This window comes from Varanus komodoensis, unplaced genomic scaffold (assembly GCF_004798865.1).
Source record: "Varanus komodoensis strain SLA01 unplaced genomic scaffold, ASM479886v1 scaffold10, whole genome shotgun sequence".
Lineage (NCBI taxonomy): Eukaryota > Metazoa > Chordata > Lepidosauria > Squamata > Varanidae > Varanus > Varanus komodoensis.
The window spans coordinates 1,036,415-1,056,119 of NW_025335269.1; the positions used below are offsets into that span (position 1 = coordinate 1,036,415).

Sequence of the window (19,705 nt, forward strand, 5' to 3'; positions counted from 1 at the left end):
TCCTCTAACCTCATATACCTGGGAAGAAGTTAGGCGCAGAGAGATTTGTTTCTGAGCAAGCAAGCACGGAATCAGGTCTCGCACCGAAGATGAGTGGACAGAGATGTGAATCTGATCCGAGAGCTTTCTCTAGGGTAAAATCGGTCTCCGTAAAACACCAGCAAAAGCCAAGCAGCGACCGCAGCTGCAGAGCGCAGGCGCGCGAGACTTTCTCTATGACGTCGCGCCCCTGCGGAACTGGGCGCTCTGAGCGGACTTGAACGCTTCGACGAGCTCCAGTGGTGGCGGACGCGTGTCGCTTGGTCGGAGAGCGGCCGTGCGCTCTGGCTCCACTAGGGGGCGGCTGGCGTTTGGCGTTTGGCGGCTCGAGTGAGGGAACTGCCGGCGGCTGCTGTGGGGGTGGCGGTGGGCGGTGCCAGGAGTGGGACGGCTTCGCCGCCGCGGGCACAGAGCTTCCTGGTCTTGTGCTGGTGTTACGGGTGACTGCAGGCTGGAGTTGGGGTCGCGCGTGCCCGCGGCACTTGTCGAGGTTCCCACCGTTCGGTTGGGGCGCGGAGCCAGCAGGTTACAAACCGGGACGGGAAAGGAATGCGCGCGAGCGCGACGGAGCAGGACGGAGGGTGTCTCGCCCAGCCTTAGCCCCGAAAAGAAAGTTCGCCGCGCTGAAGCGAGGCGGAAAAGATCGTTTCCGCGTTTGGACCTCTTCTGCTGGGCAAGTTCCAGGGCGAGGCGGAGGTGGGGCTGAGCAGTCTGAGTGCGCTGGCACTGTACTTCTGGCTGTGCCAGTGCCCGTTATGGTCGGTGGGGCGCCGGGCAAGACAGCTAATAGTAGGTGGAGCCACTGGCAGACATGCGGGCATGAGAGCGTCCTCTTTCATACACTTTAACGAAGAGAAGCAGTCTTGCTCGCTCGCAGGCAGGTATTCCCCCCCCCCCCATAGGGCTTTCACCAAAGCATTTGAAGCCTGCCTGGTGTGTCTCCTCCCAAGCTCCCCTGGTGGAGTGAGCCAGCTTGCTTTCTCCCTTCCTCACTGCAGGGATGATCACCTGGCTTTCTCACCGTGAGGTGGAAAGGGGGGCGGGTCCTTTCCCCACCATGCAGCTCAGAAACTAAGGAGAGAAAGAGTACTTTCTTTTAACATGGGCAGATGGCCGGTTGGCTTCTGTGTTGCTCTGTCAGAAGAGGCGCCCCTCCTTACCATGCAGCAGAATACGAGAGAACTGCACAGTCAGAAACCCGGACCTCAAGGCACTCCTGGCACCTTGAAGCAATAGCTGCCAACACAATGGGCTTCTCTTGTGCCATGAGGACTGAAGGAAGTTTTCAGCAATGTAACGTGAAGGTGCAGGCAGGCAGGTGAGGGGCCTCCCCAGATTCTCCTCCCTCAGAAGATTCTCTCCTTACCTAAAATGCGCTTGTGTCTCATCCATTGCATTCGATTCCAGATGAGCTGCACTGCACTGACACAAAAACAACAAATAATCCAGAGGTTTGGCTGCTGGTGGTGGTCAAAAAGCCCCACCAGTAAGCAAACAGGTTAGTCCACAGTGTCCTGATTTGGCTTGGAGAAACAATTAGGATGAAACTATTTTATTACATTTTTGTACTGCCCAATAGCTCAAATTCTTTGGGTTGTTCATAACAATTCAAATAATAAAATATAGTAAAACACAATATAAAATGTTTAAAAATACAAATCTAGAGTATAAAACTAAAAGTAAACAGCAGTTAAAAGGTCACAGCAAATACACCACAGCCTAGGCACCAGGCTAGGGGTGGCATTCCACAGCAGGAGTGAAAAGTTCCTCTCCTTAATAGCCACTTGTCTCACTTTATTTGGTGAGGACACCCAGAGAAGAGCTTCTGAAAATGATCCTAGGGTCTGGGCAAGTATATATGGGAAGAGACAGATCATTAGATAGTCTGGCCCCAAGCCATTTAGGGCCTTGAAAGATGATAGTGCTTTGAATTGGGGAATGTAGACAGAGTTTTCTGTCTGATGCTATGCTTTGCTTAAAGTCTGAATAATCTGAGTGTCTTCAATAGGAGAGAAATAGGAGATATCTGAGGGGCATGATGTAGGCAAGTGACATTAAGAATGGTGGGTAGAGAATGAGAAACTTTTTGACTTAGTTCTGAAGAAGCTCTGAGGGAGACTTGAGGAAGTAAAAAGCAAGTGAATTGCTTGGGTAGATGGGAGTGGGAGAGAGAGGATGTACTCTGGCAGAGATCTTGAGGAACAGCCATCTCTGCTCACCTGTCCATTTTCTGTGACATGTTCGGCCTGGTCCTCAGGGCCACCCAGAGAAAGTGGGCAGGACTTTTTTGTGCTATAATTTGGGAATCGGGGGAGAGGAGATGTTGATGTCACTAGAGGTGATATCACAGAGGACAGTGGCCCACCCATGTGGGTTGTTGTGTATGTGTGCATGCAGAACTCCATGACCCTTCCATTGGCAGGAGTGGTGTAGGTGTCTGGCACTGCTGACACCAGAGGGCAGGTAAACTGCTGACTCCTACCTGAGCTTTGCTCTGTGGTCCTTTGGGTGTATCTGTTGGGGTACCTGCTTGATGGAGTGACAGAGCATTGGTAAATCTCAGGGAAATATGAGGTGTGTCCAGAAACTAATGGGAGTGAAGTTCCTATGCTTGAGAAGGGCTCTGTGAAGGGAGAAGCTGGCCAAGGACACTTGGGGTGGGGTGCCACGTATATGTTAGAACATTGATCAATTGTATTCCAGCTTTGTCAGAGTCGAGACATTTTTTTTTTTGACACCCTGTTCAAGTGCCTCATAAAATGGAAGTGAGTAAGTAAAATGCAAGCAAGTTTGGAACAGTGGTACAATAAAAATTTGTGTGAAATTGGGTAAAAGTGCATCAGAAACTTTGGAAATGGTGGGGAAAGCTTATGTAGAAGCTGCACTATCATCTGCACAAGTGTACTGATGGCACAAGGCCTTCAAGGAAGGATGAGAAGGTGTTGAAGACAAACAATTATCAAGATGCCCCTCTTCATCAAAAAAGGAACAGAATGTGGATGCACTGAAGTTTGTTTTCAGCCGTGTTCTTCCGCTCACTATCAGAATGATTGCAGAGGAAACGGGAATTACCATGAGAAAAGTGTGTGCAAAACTTTTTCCAAAGAATTTGTCACCTGATCAGAAGGAAAATTGTCAACTTGTTTGCCAAGGCCTGTTGGCCCATTTGGAAAGACAGCCTGATTTTTTGAGTTGAGTGATCATGGGAGATGAATCCTGGGTTTGAGTATGATCTTGAGATGAAGAAACAAAGTTCAGAATGGCACACACCCTCGTCACCTCACCCCAAGAAAGCTTGAATGAGCAAATCAGAAGTCAAATCAATGGTCATTGGGGTTTGTTTGTTTGTTTGTTTGTTTTTGATTCACATGGAATTGTCCATAAGAAATTTGTACCTACTGGTCAAACTGCGAATCAGAGATTTTACACCTTGAAGTTGTTCTTGGTCACTTAAGACAAAGAGTTTTTCGTGTGCATCACAGTGTTTTGGCTGTCAGAGGTTTTGGCTGAAAAACACATCACGCTGCTTCCCCATCCACCCTACCGCCCCAATTTGCCTGATTGCTGCTTTTTCATACTCCCAATGATGAATGGTTTGAAAGGACACCATTTTGGTAGTGTGGATAACATCTGAAGAGCCACTATGCAGGCTCTGAATGCCATCCCACTTGAAGACTTCCAGGGATGCTATGAAGAATGGAAAACTCTCTGGGAGCATTGTGTACACTAACATGGTGCATACTTTGAAGGAGACAATGTTCAATTGTAAAAAAAATTCAATAAAACAATTTTTAAAAACCGTTCTCATTACTTTCTGGACACACCTCTTATGCTGATCATCTTTTGATAGTGGTGTATCTCTGAGAAAAGGAGTGCTTCTGTCTTTTACTTGCTGTATAAAATGGAAAAGTAATGTGGCAGAATAACAGCATCAGTTCAGGCTGAAGGTGGGGGTGTCATTTTTAATGCTTTTCTGAATGAAAATGAGAAACTTTCTTATAAGGAAGGCCTAGTACATCCAGGAAACAGCCTTAAGCCTATCATACTTCCCACTTGACTACTTTTCCATTTAAAGGGGAAAGTGGCTATCTCATTGCCAGGCGTACAGTTTATGCAATCAAGTATAAACCAAGTTGAAATTATTTCCTTATCATAGTTATCAGTATTAATAAGAATAAAATCAATGGATTAAAGAAATTTAACTGATAGCATGACTTTAATGTATCATTTAAAAAAACATGGATTTTTGGAGAAAATTTTGGATTTTTGTTCATGCCTTCAAAATGTTGTAGTAGGCACTGTCCTAGATGAGACATTCCCTATGCTGTGAAGGAATGTGGCTCTGTTCTAAATGTTATTTTTAATTATTTCTGTCATTCTGTCTCAGGGTGCACATATAGAAGGAGGGCTTTCATATTCCAGGAAGTGTTGTGTGTGTGTTTCTGTGCATTTGGCACACCAATAATGGTCTATAATCTCCTTCATACCCTTATCATTGAGGCCTTGACCACCTAGTGGCCTCTCAGTAATAGTCTTTTACTTTTCAAACATAAGTAAGTGCCATCATTCATTATTATATGAGGGAACTATTGAGGGATACTTTGGGGGCTGGGGTGAAAGTCCTGGTTACTAGACTAGTTGAGAATGAATGCTGTTTCTTCTTTGATTAAATGTGCATATGATGGTATGTTGGGAACTGGCTATTACAGATATAGATTGTTATTATACAGAGTCTTTAAGTTCCATGACACTTTACAGAGGCTTATGTTAATGTCCTAAGTGCTTATAATCTAAATCTAGACCATGGGTGGGGCAAGAGAAGATGGCAGCAAAAGGAGAAAGAGGCAAGGGTAACAAAGAATGAATGTGAGCAATGTGCAGTGTGATTCATCAAGTGTAATACAAAGATAATGTCCCAGGTTGCTTAATGACAACCCATGGGTTTTTTAACCCATGAATTGTTGGAGCCAAGTGCATCTGCATAAACTTGAGTTTGAGGTTCAGATATTGCCTCAAGCAACCCTGGAATGGGGCATTCCTGGGTTGTCTGAGAAACTGGATACAAAGTGGAATTTTGGGCAAGAATTTTGAGAAACTGGATACAAAGTGGAATTTTGGGCAAGTGGGCTAGAGGCAGTGTGTTCACTTTCTTCCCTGTGGCACCAACAAATTGTGGGTTAAACAACCCATGAATTGCCATTACATGTGAATTAGGTCATAGTGGAATGTATGTCAAATAATAGACATTCTTCTGGCACCTCAAGGACTGAAAATTTTATTATGACATAAGTTTTTGTGGACTATAGTCTACTTCATCAGAGGTAGGGAAGTGAATTTTGTTATATCCATTCCATTTGCTTTTTGTGGATTGTTAGGTGCCTTGTGTTCCATTGTCCAGTGATTGTCAGAACTTCCTGAACATTTCCAAAATGCACAAAACTCCCCAAAATGTGGTTTTTTTGCACTCATGCTTATGGAAGGAAATGTGCATTTTGATCAGCATTCTTTTAGTTTTCATATTTCTCTACAACTAAATATTTATAAAATTTTGGAAAGTAAAAAACTAGCCTGCAAATCCATAGAATCTGTGTGATTTAGGAAAAACTTGTTTGCTGTGGAATCTGCAAGTCAGATCCTTAGAAACACGAACTTATTAGAATACATTGTGGATTTCTTCAACAATCATAACACTGGTCTACAAGGAGAAAGCCTTGGAAATGAAAGTAGCTAAATGTTACTAGAATCAGGTCGCTAATAAAGGAAAATTAAGTCCTGAGTATTAATTGGCTCCGAGACTGAGGGAATTGGGGGAACCATGCAAAAAATAGCAGTCGCTACTATGATTGGTGGGTTTCCTCCACACCATTGAGACTGCAAAAGGCATGGACTTTTTCTTCTTGTTTAGCCAATGATGCAGATTCTAGTATTAGTAAGTACCAGCGGACCCTGCACTGAAAGATTATGTGGTAAGGTTCTTTTTGGGATTTCAGTCATTCTGTTTCATTCTGCCACCTATACACCTTTATCACAGTTTAGTGTTCCTCAGTGCTTTTTTTGTAAAAAAAAAAAGGTGCCGGAACTCATGTCGCCGGCAGTAAGCACTGGACCACACACACCAATCCCAAGCCAAGCAGTGCACCCTCACTATCTCACTAGCAGATAGCAGATAGCAGACAAAAGCAGCCCGCAGGCACTATGTTAATGATGTTTGCTGCTGATCTGGTACTATTCAAAATCACTTCGTAAAATCCATTGGAAAAAAAGGTGCCGGAACACCGTTCCACTGCACTCCATGACAAAAAATGCCCTGGTGCTCCTACCTCCAGCTGTCAGTAAGCATTTCATGCCTACTGAACATACAGGATCTTCACTGAGCTTTTTGTGGGGTTCCCTCAGGAATGTGAAGAATCTTTGCACTTCTGTATACATTTTGGTTCTTCCAAGCCTGCTGATGCCCCCTGCTTGTGTGGATGATGTCATATTTGCCTACATAAGGAGAATTATATTTGGAAAACTGAAGAGATAACTAACTGATGATCCTAGTAATAGTTATAGTAGGATGAAGTAACTCATTGTTTAGGAGTTGCCTTTAAGATCCATATTCTATGTATAGTCATATGTATTGTTTAAAGGATCTTTAAAATGCCCTTACTCCAAAGTGCTTGGTACTGACAAATTTGCAAGTTTCTTTTTAAGATGTGGGCAATTTAATAATTTTCAGCTTTAAAAAACATTAGTTATTTTTACAACTCTGCCTCCTTCCTTTTGAGGACTGCATAGTATCTCACATCAAGTTCCCAAACAGTCTCCTATATAGGTGGATAGTAGGGTTGCTACTTATATCAGTAATAAACACCTGTTATTATAAGAGCTAGTAGTAAATACAGTAATAAACAATAAACACTAGCTGTATATTACCATTTTAACCCCCCACCCCACTGCTCATTCCTGGTCCAGTGTCCAGAAGGTGTCAGAAGGTGTCCAGTGTGCTACTGGGAAAGAGCGGAGTGCCAGAAAGAATGAAGTGACGAGGTCAAAGCCAAAAGGACACTTAGTTCTGGATGTACAGTGGTACCTTGGCTCACGAACTTAATCCGTTCCACAACTCTGGTTGTGACCCAAATTGGTTGTGAGCCAAGTTAAATTTCCCCATAAGGTTCAATGTAAATAAGGTTAGGTTAATCCGTTCTGTAACTTTTTTTTAATCAGAAAAATGTGAAGCAAGGTGACAAAGAACAACAAAGATCGTGGCCATCTCCCCCCCGCACCCCGAGCATGAGCGCGGCCATCTCCCCACCTCCCCAGCATGACTGCGATGGCACCTGTCATCCCTACATGCACCCGTCATCCTGGAGCGCTAGGGGGAGGGGGAGAGACGGGTGCGAACACAAGCGTGTTGGGTGGGGAGAGATGGGCGCGAATGCTGGCATGTTGGGGGGGGAGAGACAGCCGTGAACGTGGATGCACTCGGGGGGGGGAGACGAGCACGATCATGCTGTGGGGGGGGAGATGACCAAGATCGTGGTTGTACTCCTGTAGGAAAGACAGGCGCAATCATGGGTGCACTTGTGCAGGAAAGACAGGTGCGATCTCTGCCATCTCCCCCCCCCCCCCCCCAGTACAATCACAGCCATCTCCCCACTCAGGTGCGGGGGGGAGATGGCTGTGATCGCGGTCTCCACCCAATGCAGAGTTCATGATCTGAGTCAAAATTTTTATGAAATTTATGTTCGTGACCCAATTTGGTTGTGAACTGAGGTGTTCGTGAGGTGAGGTACCACTGTATCTGGTGGTGAAAGGAAAGTCCGATGCTGTAAAGAACAATATTGCATAGGAACCTGGAAGGTAAGGTCTATGAATCATGGTAAGTTAGACATGGTCAAGACTGATCATCAAGATCGTGGGAATCAGTAAACTAAAATGGACAGGAATGGGTGAATTTATTTCAGATGATCTTCATATATACTACTGTGGGCAAGAATTCTGCAGAAGAAATGGACAATATCTTTATAACTTCCTGTAGAGCTCAGCACATCATATAGTGGGTGGGTTCACATCACACAATGAGCCACAGTAGGGTTTTTTTTTTTACCATTGTTAGTCTATCATGTCATCCAAATCCTATTGTGATATTTCAGCATGCTACATTTTGTCTTTAGAAACCACAAAGAGAAACAATTGTCTGCTGTGTGGTTTCTCAGTACCACAATGATTTGTTGTGTCATTCTAACCTGGGAAACACAATTCATGGTAATAAGAATCATAGAGCCACATGGCAAGAGTGGCCTATTGCCGCTCTTGGCAAGTAGCTAGTTGGAGAACACCACTATCAGCTGTCATTTTGCACAACTTTCAGAGGTATCCTGACTCTGCTTGCCTTCTGTCCTAAAGATCTTTGGGGTAGGAGTGGGCAATCAGCTGAGCTCTGCTCAGCTGACTATTCCTTACACATATGCCTGATGAACTCGAATCTGCTGGGCAACAGTGTGCAGTTTGGGGCTGTGCTTTTTTAGCTGATTATCCCACTGACCCACATTCTTACTCCCACTTGCCAGAGAGGTGTCTCCAACCCAGCTCCCACAGAGAAGTTGGGGATGCCTTTCTAGCAAATGGGAGTGAGAAAGGGAGATGAGCACTTCCTCCATCTGCTGTAGCTTGCAAGTTGCTCCAGTGGGCACCAAGTTGGCGATGTCTATACAGCATGCTGAAGTAAGAGAGAGAGATGAGTGGGGGAACCAGCTGAGTGGCACTGCTCCCACCTGGCACTGCTGACCAGCTGATCCACTCTTGCATGTGAGGGGCTTCTCTCAGATACATGGGGAGATAGAGGCAGAATCAACTGACCAGCATTGCACCCACCCAGCTGATTCTCAGTGCTTCTGTTCTCTTGTGTGAGAGGCTTCCCTCAGGTGCATGCGGTGTAGTGGGGGAGTCGGTTGAGTGACACTGCCCTCTTTCACGGCACTGCCCAACCAATTTCCAATCTTCTTTGCCTGAGTATGGACCAGGCACCACCCCTCCTGCTTGAGCGGTCCCCCCCTTGAGCAGGAGACTGATCAGCTGTTTCGTCCTCTCCTGTGCTTCAGAGCATGAGCCTTGTTTGTACAGTAGAGACTGCTTGACAGCCACAGTGAGCCAAACTTGGCCTGCAATTGTGGTTGTCAAAGGGAGGAGCCTTATTTTCCTTTGTGGTCTCCCCCTGGGAATACTCCTTGCAGGCTTCAGAGGGAAGGAGATAGTGGGAAGGAGGAGAGTTATCCTCATGAGCCTGGTTGTCAGGTATGCCAAGGTAAAAAAAATTGCAAACCATGGTAACCACACAAGTTTGCTTCTTGTGATTTGTGAACCCAGCCAGGGTCTAAGAGGTATAAGTAGATTATGTTACTACAAGCTCAGGACTTTTTGAGTGAACAGGTAAACTTTTCCTGGTATGATGAAGCTAGTCATCATCATATGTGTTTATATTGTCTTGTTGTTTACAGGAGGGGAAGACATCTAGCTTTACATGAATTGGTATGAATTTTGAAGTGGATGTCAACCCTTAAACAGAGGAAATGTGAAGCCTGTTGCAGGTTTAATCAAATGACAACTTCAGGGAAATTAAAAACCAATGTGTACCCTGACAATGGATAACTGTCAGTAGTTAGAGGAAAGTCTAGGCAGAATATTTGCTTCTCCCGTGTGTTGCTTAATGTCTTGAAACTTACTTCATTTCATTTGAACTAAAGAAAATGCCTTTACTGGAGTTTTGATAAGCTGTTGGCATACTAACATTACTTCCTACTTTGAATCATTCATTTGCTTGCTGATGCACCAATAATTAAAGTACTTGAACATGTATTGTATCCACTTTTCCTACCACTCTTTAGTTCCAACTTGTCTATATTTATATCTTTCTATCTAGAGTGCTTTTGTACTTTTAGAATCTTGTTTTTTCAGCTCTTTAATTTCTACTCATGTAGAAAGCTCAGGTCAAATATTATTTTGAAGTTCAAAGAAAGAGTATCAAATGTGAAAACATGCATAATATTTATCACCTGTTTGGGTTGCCATTTGGAAAGCAGAGGTTAGCAAGGAGAATGTTTTTTGAAACTATGAAACGGCAACCAGTCTTGGAATTTCTCACATATTGTACTGCATAGGTTGTCTTCTTATTTTGATAAGTTAATTTGCTGAAAATGAAAAAAATGACACCTGGTGAATGACATCTCTACAGACAGTTCTTTTGCTTGTAGCAAATTCTGAATCTCTTCGCTTCACATAATATTCAATCTAGTGGCATATATTTGTTGATACATTGCTATGAAACAAAGCAGAAGTAGATACTTTAACTTCCAAGTAGCTAAAGTACAAATGAACACTTTGGCTTCTATGCCTGGAAAGAAAGAAATAAACCCAAGATTTATTCCCTGTGTCATGCTAGGTATAATTTTGGCAATGAAATAGTTATATTTTGAAACCGTATTGCATACTACAATACTAGAATGCCATGAATACCAGAAAGTGCCAAAAATACTCCTAATTTACTCCCACTCCAAAAAAGCAAGTAGTTCCACCAAACCTGTAAGCAGGAGGGATGCCACTTGAGATTATGTAAAACATGGAAATTTAGGAATAATCTGTGTGGCCTGCTCTTAAGTATGCTGCTTTTACTGTAGATTTTAGTACAATGCTTGTTATTTGGCATTGTGCCCACATTCTTCTGGTATCACTTGCTTCAGCATGCAGAAAATGGCTTACGGGCAGTAGGTAAGTGTTTTACCTGCTATAAACACAAAAATTGGATAGGGAAACAATACAGTTTTGGAGTCAACTGTTTTCAACAGCCTTCTATTTTTTTTTTAATTAGTGTCTAGGTCCAAAGCTGCAAAATGGGGAAAATGTACTTCTGAGGCAAATACAAATGAAGAAGAGTAAGGGATTCATCCAGAGTGGCTGTCTGTAACCCTCTTGAAGGATGATGGGCAGCCAGTGGAGGGAGAGAAGTGTACAGAGCTGAGGCATGCTGCTGAACTTTCCTTGTCCATCGCACCAAGTCACTTTCAGCCCCTGCTTTACTCCTGCCCATGAAAAGGAGGGCTTGAGGCACTACTGGGATTACCTTTATCCTGGCAGAGTCTCATTCCTGCCCACCTCACTAGTGCAAAATTTTTTTTAATTGTTATATTATCATTAATTATGTATGTATTTATGTATTCTTTGTGAGCCGCCCCTAGGCTTTGTTGTGATGGGGGCGGCATAGAAATGTTTTAAATAAATAAACATCAGAGCTGCACCCAAGTGAAGAAAGAACTGCCCCAGCTATGACAGTGGAATGTTCTGCATTCAGAACATTTTTTCAGAGTTGTAGCTGGGACTCCAAATGTTACCATGGACAGTGTCTAGCAGCCATAGGATTGCTCCCCAAGATAACTTTTTTACTGATGTAGTGTATTAATAGGTATAATGTGTAGTTCGTACATTCACTCATTCAGAATGTGTTATGCAATCTTTGTCCAATTAACCATTAAAAAGATTACTTAGCATTTACATGGTGCTTTCTGATTTGTTCAAAGTAGTTTGTATACATTATTTTAGTAATCCTCATAACAACTCTGTTAGTAAAGTCAGTAGTATCCTTTTTGGTAACAGTTGTCAATATCAGACCAGAGGGTATTGATAACAACTGAGCATTCTGGGTTAATTTTGTATTTTTTCCTAAAAAATGCCATTTTGACTTACATATGCAGAATATTAATTTGAATTAATAGAAATAAAACTGCCTCACTATGTGAAATGCCAGGTCTCTTCCCCTTCCTCCTTCGAGGTTGAATATATACCATAATAATAAGTAGTTACAGCAGTTAATCTTGCTGAAATATACAAGACACAACACAGATTTGTATGTAATGCTTGTGCAATTACTAGTAGAGGCTTGTGTTAATTACAGCATACATTCTTACTCACCACTCATATGACAATGAAAAATGAATGAATGCTATATGCTGTTGTTAGTAGTCTGGTGTCTTTTTGTTCACATGACAAATGGTTAATTGTTTTTTGAAGTCAGAATTGTACATTCACCTGAAAGATTGTGGAAAGACAAGAATGGAAACATCCTGAGGCTTGAAGTTCTTTTAACAGAGAGGTGAGATCAGTGGTTGATAAAAGCACGACTTTATAATGGCTATGAGAATGTGGATTGGCCTGTCAAAGTGTTTGTAGCACCTCTTTCTTAGTTTTAGAAAAATATGTATAAAAGCATATAGCATCTGCTTTTAGGGCTTAGTTTGCTATTATACACTAATTCCACAAGTTCCACATGTTATTAGTCTGGTGACTTTCCTTCTGGTTAGTGTGTGTGTGTGTGTGTGAGAGAGAGAGGTGCAGTTTTAAGTGCAATGTACATTTTTATTTAATTGGCTATTCAGGAAATTCGATTTAAAATTTCATTCCTTTTTTAGTGTGTTTTAGTTATCAACAGATCAGATGCATTCCATTTTAATCCTCTCATCATTTTTTCCACAGTGTTGTACACATTTGGGAAAGATTCCTGTAGTGAAGCTTTTGTGTGCATGAGAGAGAGAAGGAGAGCAAGTACTTGGGAGGTGTGGGGAAAGCACCTTATCAGTTCTATGGGGGCTGGAAAAAAGATCACATATAAATACTGTTTTCCTGATGCCATTCCTGCTGCTGGAGGAAATGTTCAGGGATTCTTATGTTCCTTTAAAATAGGATGCATTTATACCAGCACCCATGTACATAGCTATGCTTTTTTCTTTAAGAAAAAGGATTTCATCAAGCATTCTCATAATCATCTCAGTTTTACTGAAGAGCAGTTGGTGTCAGTAGTCAAGTAAATGGTGATGGAGTAGGCTACAAGAATACCTATCAGATTGCATTGGTCGCTTGTTGTGAAGTACTTAGAACTAGTATATTGGTTTACAAGGGAGGTCATGTGGTAAAACTCACATTGACAAGTGAGAACTGAAATTATTTGATTGAGAATGATATTTATGGTGACAGTGCCCAATATGGTGACAGTGCCCAATTGAGAATATAGCTTCGTACAGTAGTACAAATCAGCTTAACTTAAATCTAAGTTCCTCTTGAAATGGTTCACTACCTAATCTTACAAGTTTGGAGCAAACCTGCTGAGATGTGAAGATACATGATCAAATCTCACTCCATGCTACTATTCTTTTCAAATTGGAAAAAAACAATACAAGGCAGTTTTTCTTGTGGTGTATGTGCTTCCCAAGCTGTTTTGCCTGATATCCAAAATATAATACTATACCTACTTGAATATTACTAATTACTAATTCATAGGAAAGAACCTGCAATGTGAAGCATAATATAGTTTGGTAGAAATGTTGTGACCCAGTAGTTTGAGCCCTTCTGTTTGCTTATGTATATAACAGCTTCGTTAATGCCATGGTTTTGTTATTATGGTGGCAACTATCTTGTAAGGAAGTAATAGAATTCCTGAATACTTCAGTTAAGGAAATGGGTGAATTAGCAGTCATTGTATAGGTGATGTGTGATTTTAAAACATGATTAATAGCGCTATTCAAAAATTGTGTTTCCTGATGCTAATGTCCAAGCTAGAGTCATTATTTTGCATGATGCTGCACATCAGATTATCAGGGATGAGCTTTTGCCTTAGGAAGACAAGTGGAGAAAGAAGATTCCTATTTGGAAACATATTGCAGGTATCTGTTAGATAATTTGCCTAACATTTTGATGAATGTGACACTTATTGAGCACCTATTGATAGACATACTTTTTCCATAGTTGTGTTCTTAAACATGAATCATAGAATCATAGAATAGTAGAGTTGGAAGGGGCCATGAAGGCCATTGTGTTCAACCCCTTGCTGTTTCAGAACACCAATTTACACCATCCCACTCAGATGGCTGTCCAGTTTATTTTTGAATGTCTCTAGTGTGGACAGCCTTTCTAGGCAATTGATTCCACTGTCATTGCTTTGACAGTGAGGATTCTTTTCCTAGTATCTAGCGTAACCCTGGGTTGTCAGCACTTGACTTGATTATTTCGTGTCCTACACTCTGATATCAGCGAGAAGAGATCTTGAGCTTCCTTTTTGTGACAGCCTTTGAGGTACTTAAAGCAGGATATCATGGCCCCCTTCAGTCTTCCCTTCTCAAGGCTGGACATGCCCAGTTCTCTCCTCATAGGACAGTGTTTCCAAACCCTGGATCATTTTTGTCACCCTTCGCTGTACCCTTTCTAATTTACCTGCATCTTTCTTAAATCTTGGTGCCCAGAACTGGGCACAGTATTCCAGATGGGGTCTGACTAGTGAGGAGTAGAGGGGAACTACTACTTCTCATGATTTGGAAGTAATACTCCTATTAATGCATCCCAAAATAGCATTTGCTGTTTTGGCAGCTGCATTGCATTGTTGGCTCATCCTGTTGTCCACAATTACTCCGAGGTCTTTTCCTTTTTCCATTCTGTTGAGCCATGTACTTCCCATCTTGTATTGATGCCTTTGGTTTCTTTTTCTAGGTGGATGACTTGGCACTTGTCCTTATTAAAACTCATTCTGTTGCTTTCAGCCCAGCATTCAAATGTATCCAGATCACCCTGGATCTTCATTCTGTCTTCTAGGGTGTTCGTCATTCTACCTAGTTTTGTATAGTCTGCAAATCTGATTGCTGTTCCTTGCATTAATAAAGATGTTGAAGAGGACTGGGCTCAGGACTGAACCTTGTGGCACCCCACTAGTTACCTCCATCCAATTTGAGAAGATGCCAGTGATGAGCACTCTTTGTGTCTGATTCAGCAACCAATTTTGGACGACCTAACAGTTTTTCTATCTGGTTCAGTTTTGATAATTTGCTTGTCAGAATGTTGTGTGGCACTATGTCGAAAGCTTTGCTAAAGTCTAGGTAGATGATGTTCACAGTGTTCCCTCTGTCCACTTGGGAGGTTACCCAGTCAAAACTGAGATTAAATTAGTCTAAGTGCATTTTCTTCAAGTTGCTTGCAGACAGATTTTTTACTAATTTGCTCCAGATTTTTTCCAGGAATTGTTGTCAGACTAACTGGTCTGTAGTTCCCAGGTTCATCCTTTCCCCACTTTTTTGAAGATAGGGGCAACATTAGCCCTTCTCCAGTCATCTGGCACTTCTCCTGTATTCTAAGATTTATCCAAGATAATAGCCAGTGGCTTGGAGAGTTCCTCCGCTAACTCTTTTATGACTCTGGGATGTAGTTCTTCAGACCCTGGAGATTTGAATGTGTTTATTCCATCTAGGTATACCTTGACCATTTGTCTGTCAATCTTGGACTGCAATCTCTCTCTTTCAACTTGTACTTCTTCTTTGTTATAGATTTTCTTGTGAGTGAAGACTGAGGCGAAGTTGAAAGACAAAATTCTGTAATGGTACAATAGCTGGTTGGATGATGTTGCAATCTTTAAGGATTTGTTAGCATGCACACACAAACACACATGTGCATATACGGGAGGAAGAGAGAGAGAGATTGAGGACTGTTCTCTAAGTTTATGATTATTCGTCCCTTTGGGAAGTGAAATAATAACACCAGGGATCCAGAGCCTTTGTCTAATGGATGTACTTTCATGGAAAGAAGCTACAATTCCTTTACCTTTTTCAGTGCTGAAAATACTGAACTTTCAGCTCTTCCTAGATTCTGTGCTTCCCTTAGATTTGACTTTAGAATGGCAGAAGTAGAATTCTATTCTGAAATTACACTTTCTACTGACAGCAACTAGGGACTAAGCTAGACATGCAGAGGGAATGTGGCTTGGCTTATCCATTTAAAGAATCGTGAAGCCTACAAATTTGAAAGGGTATTTGGAACGTTTAAGTTTAATACTTAAAAAACAATATTAAAACACTGTATAACCACATACATTGTTAAGTCAGATTTTTAAAAATACAAATATTAAAAAATCTAAATTGGTATTCTGTATTCTAATAGTGTGATTAGTATGCTACATTCTATAACAGAATTTGAATTGCATAATTTAGGATAGTAAGGATCAGTTCCAACAACAGTCCTTTGCACAATTTTTAACTGATGTTCCTTATTAATTGCCTCATTCTGTGGGAATTGTATATAATATATTGGATTTTATATTCACTATCACAAAAATTATAGATGTTGTATTGTAGATTTAATAGGAAGTTGTTAAATTAAATGAGACAGAGCATTTTTTCTAGAAATACTGATTTTTCTTCCAAAATTTTGAAGCCATGGGAATATGCCTTTTTTTTTCCTGGGGGAAAATGGAAATAGGAAGAGTTGCAAACTGCTGCATTGTATATTACCTAATTTCCTAAACATACATGCCTTAGTTTCTGACATGTGAGCAGTGGGAACAAACAACAATTGAAAATAGAAAACATTTATTTTAAAAGGTAGTCTTTGGATTTCTGAAGATGGTGCCATCATCAAGGGACACAAATACATTTTTGTATACATCTGGAGCAGGGTTTGGCAACACATGTGGCAGTGTATGGTAGGCTAGTGGTCTCATACCAACAGTGGGCAAAGCCTCAGCTGGTGGCAGGTAGAGGCAAAGTGGGGTATAGCCCCTCTCCCTCACATACATACACCCTAGAATTATCAGAAAGGGCAGTGTGTTGATGTTCCTTAACCTGACTTAAGTGTTGTTATTTTCTTGGTAATAGGTGTTTAATTGTAGTAGGTTGAGTCATATGAACTGATATGAAACTATTGAACTAATAGAACTATTTTTCTTGAACAAATTTAGTAATGTACATTTTTACAGCCTTTTTATAGCATTGGATCTGAAAATTTGACAATATTTTATCTTTTTAGAACAAGCACTTAAAACAAATGCACTCTTTGTAGAACATACTCATTACAGATATAAAATGCTCTGTTTTTAATTCTGTGTAACTTTTAAGTTGAGATCCTGAATAACCTCTGTTGCTATATATCAACATGTTCAAAGAAAAAGAACCAGGGATGGAACCCTACATAGATAGTGGGAGGGATACAGGTCTGATTTTCAGTTCTGGGAGTTGTCAGGAACAGGAAGCAAGTCTGGCTTTTGCTCAGTGGTAAATCCAGTCTACAACTTTGTAATTTCTACTAAATTGGATGATTGTCATTCCCATTTGTGAGAAAAAGGATGACTCACTATGCACATCCATTCTGATTATAATGGCAAATATTTTTCTGAGTTAACAATATTTTTTCTTATTTATTAATGGGCTTTGCATCCTACACTTCAAATAAATATTTTTTTCTGGGCTGCTTTATAAACATGCATACACAAGGGAACTGTTTTCCAGCACATTTTCAAAAGCCCATTGACATTCTGATATTTTGACTTTTGACTTTCTTCTAATGCAAGGATTGAACTGAAAGAAGACGCGTGGTCTTCTGAGTCTAAGTATCGCATTCTGAGATATCAAACTGTACTTCCCTTCCAGGTTCTTCAGCAATAGTTATGAACTCTCGTCTACGGGCACTAGGTGGGAGAATAAATAACATTCGTGCAACAGAACTAGCAAAGGAACGAACTCGGTCTGAGATAATTTGCAACGTCCACTTTCTGGATGGCTCAGTGCAAAGCTTCAAAGTTAGCGTAAGTCTCAAGGTTTTCAAACAGGGTAGAATAATAATAATGAACTTCAGAATCTTCATAGAAATCTTATAGCTAAGATTCATATTATCATAAACAAAAAGTTCTTAGAATTGCATTCTAAAAGAAGTGGCTTAAAGTATGAGATATGGTGGTCATCTGTGAACTCTGCCAACAGAGTCAGTACAGCTGATTAATGAACCAAGTCATGAAATAAATGTTAAATGTGGTGCAGTTTTGTTTTCCTGTATATATTTTGAAGCTCATCCTGCAACAGAGTATGTATCGGTATATAAATAACTATATTTACAGGTATATAAATTTATAGTTATATAAATTCTAGTTCTAAGTTCATTTTGAGTTCTATAAATAGTTCTAAATGGCTTAGGACCTGGCTACCTAAAGGACTGCCTTCTCCTGTATATACCTACCTGACCACTAAGATCTGGGCAGGAGTTCCTTCTAAAGGAGCCATCCCTCAGTAGAAGAAGGACCTTCTCAGTGCTGCCCCTCACTTACGGAATAAACTCCCTGGAGAAATTCTCCTGGTGCTGACATTATTCTGTTGTCAGTGCCAGGTGAAAACATTTCTTTTTTTTCTAGGTATTATTTTAACAATAAATTTTAACAACTTTATGTTTGTAATAACTTATCATCGTATGGTTGTTCCCCCAGTGGATTTAGTGGAATTATTGTAAAGACTTATTTATTGTTGTTTTATGATAGTTTATTACTTTTACTATTGTATGTTTGTATTAGTTTTATTGTATAATGATTGTGTAATTGTAAGTGTTGTAAGCCATCCAGTGACTTCACTTGAAGTATGTGGCGTACAAATGCAAAAATAAATATTTATCATCCAGTTTCATACTTGTGAAGGACCAGCTATGGGTTATTCTGTTAAACCAGCCCTGACATTGAAGCTGGTGTGTTGTGGGGAGAGTGGTGAATGAAGCCTCAGGCTGTTCATACCACTTGTGTCAATAGTATTTCCTTTTATTCCTATTTGTTTTTTTGCTGGTATATTGTTTAGCAGTCTGAAACTGGAGATGGAAGTTTTTATAAGAACTGAAAGTGGCTTGAGAGTGTAATTGCTTCCCATAATGCACAAGCATTTATATTATTCCCCATTCTCCTCCAATTGAACAGGTGTTTTTCAGCTTTTAAAACAATTCCAGAGGTGAAGGTGAGGAGAAGCTATGCAACAACAGTGGTGATCCCTATTTCAAATGTACTTCAGTTCTCTGAAGAAACTATTGCCTCTCTGCAACCAGAGATGCAAAATTTACTGAAATTTTGAAGCCATAGATGACCACTCCCATCCCATGTCAAAAGACATTGGGGAGGAAATATATAAATTTGCATTGATTTTACTGTTTGGCAGTAAGCATTATAATAATTAGCATATGATGGCAGCATATGCAGTTATACTACTTGCCATGTCACAATTTAAGGTGATAACCTTTCTGTCCATTATTTAGACAGAACCAGTTTCCTACAGTTACAAAAACAAGACTAGCAGCATTTTTTCATAATCTTGTTAAACTAGCAATGTTGAAAACATCTAATTCTGCATATAGTGTGTGTTTCCATGTACATAATATGATCCTATACAGTAGTCCTCCTAAAAATAATTATGTTGAAAGTAGAATTTGAATATCAGAATATATCCTTTAATTATTTTAATTTGTCCATATCTTGCCAATTAAGGCTACTACCTTACTCAGAGCTGCATATTTTAATATTGCAAATAAGCTCTTTTGTATGTGAATAAGTTAAGACTCTTGTCTGCAGTAGAGTCTTATGAAGAGAAATGAAGAAAATATGTATTAATGCTTATAGATCCTCCATTTAATCTTAGTAGAAATCTCACTTTTATTTAACACTGTTAGGTAATGGTTTGAAAGATGTAGTTTTATTGTTTTGCAGAACTATTGAATTATGTTATTAAACACACTTTTTTTTTTCAGAAGCAAGATCCTGGTGAGGTGTTGCTGGATTTGGCTTATAATCATTTATACATAACAGAGAAGGAATATTTTGGTTTACAGTACTGTGAAGCATCAGCAGATTCACTAGTAA

General features: G+C 40.6%; 1 protein-coding gene across 5 annotated transcripts in view; it reads left to right on the forward strand.

Moving 5' to 3' along the window:
* Positions 1-431: 431 nt before the first annotated feature.
* Positions 432-19,705, forward strand: part of PTPN3 (protein tyrosine phosphatase non-receptor type 3) — a 136,231-nt gene continuing 116,957 nt past the window's right edge. For 2 of the 5 annotated variants that reach the window (XM_044452295.1, XM_044452365.1), the window contains exons 1-3: positions 744-1,537; positions 17,472-17,626; positions 19,594-19,701. In XM_044452295.1, the coding sequence (XP_044308230.1) occupies positions 1,411-1,537; positions 17,472-17,626; positions 19,594-19,701 (390 nt within the window). In that variant the 5' untranslated portion in view covers positions 744-1,410. The other 3 variants (XM_044452310.1, XM_044452302.1, XM_044452319.1) reach the window with 3 other exon arrangements.